Source organism: Microtus ochrogaster, unplaced genomic scaffold (assembly GCF_000317375.1).
Source record: "Microtus ochrogaster isolate Prairie Vole_2 unplaced genomic scaffold, MicOch1.0 UNK79, whole genome shotgun sequence".
Classification (NCBI taxonomy): domain Eukaryota; kingdom Metazoa; phylum Chordata; class Mammalia; order Rodentia; family Cricetidae; genus Microtus; species Microtus ochrogaster.
The window spans coordinates 1127172-1134591 of record NW_004949177.1 but is presented as its reverse complement, the minus strand read 5'-3'; the positions used below and the strand labels follow the sequence as shown (position 1 = coordinate 1134591).

The 7420-nt window shown below is 39.0% G+C and overlaps 1 protein-coding gene across 1 annotated transcript in view; it reads right to left on the bottom strand.

The window, feature by feature from the left end:
- Positions 1-7420, bottom strand: part of Aff2 (AF4/FMR2 family member 2) — a 563314-nt gene that overhangs the window by 208554 nt on the left and 347340 nt on the right. The window contains exon 4 of the mRNA XM_026777641.1: positions 120-164. Within this exon, the coding sequence (XP_026633442.1) occupies positions 120-164 (45 nt within the window). The remainder of the gene's footprint in view (positions 1-119; positions 165-7420) is intronic.

Here is a 7420-nt window from a genome sequence, read left to right as displayed (position 1 = left end):
GTTTTATCCCATGCTTTTTCAGACTCAGGCCAGCTGGCCTTGGTGAGTTCCCGAAAGAACATCCCCATTGTCTCAGAATGTGGGTGTAAAAATACACAGAAATAAAAGTTCAAACTTACCCGCAGGATTTCCTCAACACAGCTTGGATCACTGGGAAGGCTTACCTAAAATAAACAAAATGCAGTAAACATAAGTAAGTTCCACTCAGTGAAGCTCTCCATATAGCAGTGTTCACTGTGGGATAAGTCAGAAAGGACAGGGCAAAAAGCTAGAAACATTATTTTCCCTATTAAATACAAAGCGGCAAGGTCTGCAAATGGCTAATTCGGCTTTGCTTTAATGAAACAGTGAAATCAAGTACAAGGTGTGGAAAGAAAGTAACTACTGATGTGCTATAGGACACTGAGTTGTTTTCATCCCCTTCAGGCTTATCCAAATAGCAAACTTGACCTTGAGATCCTTCAGTCTCTCAGCACTTGAACATAGTTTAGCATATTATTACATTTAAGAAGAGAGCTATATAAAAAGACTTCTCTGATTAAATTGAATTCCCCTTCAACTCGGGCAGTCAAATCTGATGCCTATACTTTTTTCATGCAAAAAAAAAAAAAAAGAACTGAATTCCTGTGAGTACTGCACATTTGCCTTGACATTTAGAGGAAATCTCAGGCATATAGTAAGGGAATGCCAGGAACCATCTTTCCTTCTCTCTCTTTCTGTGACACTTGCTTGAGCAATCAAAATCCCACCCAAACATAAACATACTGAGGACATGCTGTATGTCAAGCAGATAACATTTTTCTCCCAGGGCTTAGCAAGCAGTAAATGCAATGATCCAAATTTCAAAGTAAGATTGCAGCTCCACTGTGGTGTATGATGGGGGACTTGGGAGTAGAACTATCACCTGGTGACTTGTCTACCTACCAATCGACATATTACTTGTGCAGCCTGAGCAACTCCTAAACATTTCCATTTTCTGCCCTTCAAATCTTCACCTTCTCTGGGATAAAAACCCCATCACTGGTGTTCTGGGAAGGAAAACAGTGGTTATCTCTCATTAACTGCTGCAATAGCTTAGCAGCAGAAGGCAACCTTGGCAACCTTGGAGCCAAGGGGCACCACAAAGTCACACAGTGCAGCAGAGCTCAAGTAGGAGGTTTATTGGGGGGGTGCATAGGTAGGCTCCTAGTGAGAGCAGAAGGAAAGGGAGGAGGTGGGGCGAGAAGGGATTGCCTTTTATAAGGGGATATAAGCACATTCGCATAGGGAGAGCACTCTACTTAGTGGCTGTAGTAGCTCCAATGTCAAGTCTTGGCTGATGCAGATGACTTGCCCTGCTAGGTCCTGGAGAGTAGGCCTGTGTAAATATTTGAATGCTAAGGACTGCTTTGAGGGATGACAGGAAAATTTCTGCAGTGTGAACACTACTACAATATCTGTGAACTCCAGACCTGTTGCAAGACAGGTTCATCACTATGCTCAGATTGCCGATAAAGTTAAAGAATATTTGAGAAAATCTAAAGTGGACTATGGCACAGATTTCCTCAATCTTAAAAAATATACAGTATTTTGTTGAGGATTTTTGCGTCGATGTTCATGAGTGAAATTGGCCTATAATTCTCTTTCTTGGTTGAGTCTTTGTGGGGTTTTGGTATCAGAGTAACTGTAGCTTCATAAAAGGAATATGGCAACGACTCTTCTGTTTCTATATTGTGAAATACCTTAAGAAGTATAGGTATTAGGTCTTCTTGGAAGTTCTGGTAAAATTCCGCATTGAAACCATCCGGTCCTGGGCGATTTTTGGTAGGGAGGTTTTTGGTAACTGCTTCTAATTCTTCGCGACTAACAGGTCTATTTAGATTGTTCACCTGGTCCTGGTTTAACTTTGGTATATGGTATTTATCTAAAAAATTGTCCATTTCCTTTACATTTTCCAATTTTGTGGCATATAGGTTTTTGTAGTAAGATCTAATGATTCTCTGAATTTCCTCTGTGTCTGTGGTTCTGTCCCCCTTTTCATTTCTGATCTTATTAATTTGCCAATTCTCTCTCTGCCGTTTGATTAGCTTCGATAGGGGTTTGTCAATCTTGTTGATTTTCTCCAGGAACCAGCTTTTTGTTTCATTGATTCTTTGGATTGTTTTCTGTGTTTCTATTTTGTTGATTTGTGGAACTGATCTACTGGGAGCTCACCAAGGCCAGCTGGACTGTGACTGAAAAAGCATGGGATAAAACCGGACTCTCTGAACATGGCGAACAATGAGGGCTGATGAGAAGCCAAGGACAATGGCAAGGGGTTTTGATCCTACTTAATTTTCTGTCTTTGTGCGCGCCTAGCCAGTTTGGATGTTCACCTTCCAAGATATGGACGGAGGGGGGAGGACCTAAGAATTACCACAGGGCAGGGCACCCTGACTGCTCTTTGGACTGGAGAGGGAGGGGGAAAAGGGTGGGAGGAGGGGGAGAAGGGTGGGAAGAGGGGGAGGGAAATGGGAGGCTGGGAGGAGGCAGAAACTTGTTTTTTTTCCTTTTCTCAATAAAAAAAAACTGAGAAAAAAAATACAGGATTTCACATAAATATCCAAGTATTATAAAATTCATTATTGAGCATCCATTGATTTCCATCTGATTCTATCTATATGTAAGGGTCCCTGGTCCAGGAAGCATAAAATCCAAGTAAGGGAGACAGGCCTTAAGATGGTCTCCACACATATTTCCAGGTTACACTTGTTATTCTAGTATAATTATTAACTGTTTTCCCTTTCATATTAAAAAATGTTCCATTTTTGATGAGAAGTTATATAGACATCCTTCCTAATGTAATAATACTTGAATATGTGGTATGAGACAATACAAGACAAAAATTAGCTATGCACACAGTATAAAGAAACATATATTATAACTTTCAAATAGGGACTCACCAGTAGATTGGCCTAACACAGTTAATTCATTCTTTAATCTATTCAAGAAATATGTTTTTGCAGGCTAAAGTATTCTTCATCAGGCCGGTGGGAAACAGAAATGCAATAGTAAGCAAAAGAAGGCACAGTGTTCTTCCTCATTGAGCTGGCATGCTTGATAGGATGGTGAAGAAGAAGATATTCAATATACAACTATGACTCTGGGCTATAATATGCTATAAAGGAAACTGGTCCATGCATACTGTCTCTAAAACATAAAAGGCTCTATGTACAAGTATGTGTAGGAAATGATCCAATCCACATTCCCTTCCTGTAGTTCCATGTTGTAAACTTAAGGTTGTGAGAAATATGCCTACAGGTTTGGAGTCAACATGATCCCAAATTGCTTGATCTTTCAATGTGGATCTTTATTTTAGAATTAAAATGTTTTAATTTTGTTTGTTTTATGTGTATGAGTGTTTTATTTGTATATATGTATGTGCACCACATGTGCCTGGAGGAAATGGAAGAAGGTGCTTAATCCCTTAGAACTGGAATCATAGATGGGTGTGAACAAGCTTGTGGGTACTGGGAATTGAACTCTGACCCTCTGCAAAAGTGAGAAGTGCTCTTAACAACTGAGCCATATCTCTAGCCACTACTTTAGATTTTGATTTTTAAATTGACAACTACTGATAATGCACAGAATATGTATTTCCTGGTCTAACATAATATTACACAATACAACTTATAATTTTCCTTAGTGATAATTCTTAGTATCAGACAACATCCCTACTAATTGCTCAGTGATCCAGCAATTGTGTTTTCAAGATGATTCTTAAACTTCCAATAAATACCTTTCCTAAACATGAATATTCAAAGGGTTGTACTGAATACTTAAATTGTCATTGTTCCATAGTATCAGTATGGGCTCTGTAGATTAAATATGTATGGGCAAAGAAGCCCCCATACCTTTGCTCATTTTTAACGACAAATATATCAATACAAATTTTGAAGCTAAAGAGGATGAAAACAACAATATTCACACACAGAAAGAGTACTCTCCTATGAGTCAAAAGCTTTGGGTAGAAATATTGGTCCTAGCTCACAGGAGTCAGATTTAGTAACTACCTATCAAAGTTTCAGCATTTATAACCATAAAATATAATTTAATGTAAAATATAAATAACAGTAACTGATCTTTTCAGTCTCACAGGGTTCCTGTTTATAGCAAATGAAGGATGGATATGGGAGCAGGGAAGAAGTTATCCTAACCAAGGATAACCATTTTAGGGTTGGCTAGAGTCTTGGCTCTAGAGCGGTTCCCAGGTGTCCAAGGGGATTTCCCCAACTAGTTCCGTGGGCAGCAGAAGAGAGGGCGCCTGAACTGGCCTTATCCTATAGCCACACTGATGAATATCTTGCATATCACCATAGAAACTTCATCTGGTGATGGATGGTGATAGAGACAGAGAGCTCCCAAGGTCCGAATGAGGAGCAGAAAGAGGGAAAACATGAGCAAGGAAGTCAGGACCTCAAGGGGTGCATCCACCCATTGAGACAGTGGGACTGATCTAATGGAAGCTCACCAAGGCCAGATGGACTGGGACTCTTGGAGCATGTGATCAAACTGGATTCTCTGAATGTGGCTGACAATGAGGGCTGACTGAGAAGCCAAGGACAATGGCACTGAGTTTTGATTCTACTGCATGTACTGGCTTTGTGGGAGCCTAGTCTGTTTGGATGCTCACCTTCCTAGACCTGGGTGGAGGGGGAGGACCTTGGACTTCCCACAGGGCAGGAAACCCTGACTGCTCTTAGGACTAGAGAGGGAGGGGGAGGGGGTTGGGGGAGGAGGAAGGAAATGGGAGGGGAGAAGGTAGAAATTTTTAATAAATAAATAAAAAATATTAAAAAACAAACAACAAAAATATTTATCTTGGAAAGAGGCTATGAATTTGAAAGAGAGCACTGGGTAGGGTAACACACAGGAAAAATTAGAGGGGGACAGGAAAAAACAGAATGATATAATTATGCTATAATCTCAAAACGAGATAAAAAATGCTGTTCTTGGGTAATTTATTAGGAAGCCACACAATAAAAATACCCAATGTAAAAATAGGCTAAAAAGTACCAACTGTTCTCTCTAAGAAAGGAATGGATGAAAAATAGAGAATGAAGCGTAAAGGAATTCAACACATGTCACTTTAATAACTACAGAAAATGACTCTGCCTAGAATCATGGAAGTGACTACATCTAAAATTGAATAGGTCTCAATAAGTATTTTCCTCACTTAGAAAATATATGAGATAGATACATACTGTAGTTTCTATGTGGTGTTTCTACAACATCTTTGAAGCTCAACAAATTTTGGTATAGATTCCAGCTCTAAAACTTGCTTTATGAACTTGGACAAATCACTTGAATGTCTCTGCCTCTTTTTATCTACCTAAGAACAAGTTTTAAAATAATCTACTTTTGCCAATTCTGTGAGGTTGAAATGAAGTGAGGTATATAAGTAAGGTACCTTAGTCCAGTAGTAGTTACACACTTATGTTCATATTCTAAGTCTTGTTACTGGCTTGTAAGAAGGCATCAGCCTCCTCAGTCTAGACAGCTTTAGGAGCTGATGTTATAGGCTTGTCACTATGACATCTGAATTTAATGAATTATTAAATCCTCTTCAGGGGCCTAGTTTATAAAGAGTTTCAGGTTGTTGCTCCATCTGCTGGTTCTCACTGAAGGTGACAAAGGAGACTAGAGATGGGGCTTGAAAGGATATGACAACAGAGAATAAGAGGCGTGAGTGGTGAGCAGGATGGGGGAAGGGTGATCAACGTGCTTCCTGATGAGGATATCTCTTTACTGATTACATTAGGAATGGGCAACAGAAAAATGCATATGTAGAAAGGCCCATCATTAGCTGAGAGTGCTAATGACAGAGGGAATTTAAAGTGAAGAGTATTTAATTCTATGGGTCCTGAATAGCCATTTGCTCACTGTTCATGTATGTGTTATAATAACTATTTTCTGTAGAAGAAGGATCTGAACTGTAATCAGGAGGGTGCTTGAGTATGTGACATATATGTGTGTGTGTCTATATACATACATATGTGTACATATGTATTTGTGTGTATTTTATAGACTTTTACCAAACAATAGACATCTAGGAATATTTCTATAACAAACCAAGAACCATCTGGAAATTCCTTGTTGCCTAGTCTCTTGGCTGGCCTCTGGCATCATTTTGGTTGTGGCTGCTACCCCTGCCAATATTCAAACTGTTCTGTCTCTTCCTCTGGCTAAGTTTCCAAGTTCAGATTACCACCACAACATTCTCTCCATGGTTTCACGTTCATTCCTTCAATCTAGGCTCAAATTTTGAACCAAATCTTCCTTTTTTGTCAGCTTCCTGGAGTCTACCCCAAGTTTCTTGTTCTTCCTTTACTGTTCTCTTCTCAACCTAGTGTCTACTTTGAGGTTATAGCCTATAAGGATGGTATATAGGAGGGTTTGGAGGGAGGAAAGGGAAGGGGGAAATGATGAAATTACATTACAATCTCAAAAATTGCCACCTTTAGTCCCAGCACTCAGGAGGCAGAGACAGGCAGATCTCTGTGAGTTCAGGGTCAGTCTGGTCTACAATAACTAGTTCCAGGACAGGCTTCAAAGCTACAGAGAAACCCGGTCTCTAAAAAACAAAGTAAAACAAACAATTAATGGTGATCATTTTTATAGATTCTTCTCTAAAATCTACAGACACTCTGACTGTGTCCCTTTACTTTTGAAATTTCTACATGTGTATGGAACTCCTCTATTACTATGAAACATCCACTTCCATCCTGTAGAAATCTTAGCCATGCAACAGTGACCATTTTACAGTTTAAATGGATTTTACTAAATCTCTTGTTATTGTGCCTACATTAAATTTAATAGCTTTCTGATGTAGGGCCCTGTGATTTCTTCTAGCCAAAGAGGAGAATGTAAAAATACAAATTAGAGTGAAATAGGGCAATTTCAGAAATAAAAATTGGTACAAATATATAATAAATATGTTTTAAGAATAGCATTCACTTCTTAATTCTATAAATTAAAGAATAAATGTTGGGGTGTTTAGAACTGTCATGTGTTTCTAAGCTCACCAGCAATTATAGCATCTTCTGACATTGAATAGTTAAACAATTGCAAAACAGTGATCTCATTTGCTGGTAAAGTATTCTATAAAACAATAAAAAGAACAATACACTAACACTCAAAATATGACACTTACCTGTTCAAGTTATACCTCTGGTGAACTATGTAATTTGGGGCAAATCACTTTCTCACTTTTTAGCTTATATCCTAAATGCAGGAAAATGTTTCTAGTATTTTGCATCTCACATAACTATCAAAGGCAATAGGGGAGACATATAATATAATCAACCTTATTTTGGGCCGGGCGATGGTGGCGCACGCCTTTAATCCCAGCACTCGGGAGGCAGAGGCAGGCGGATCTCTGTGAGTTCGAGACCAGCCTGGT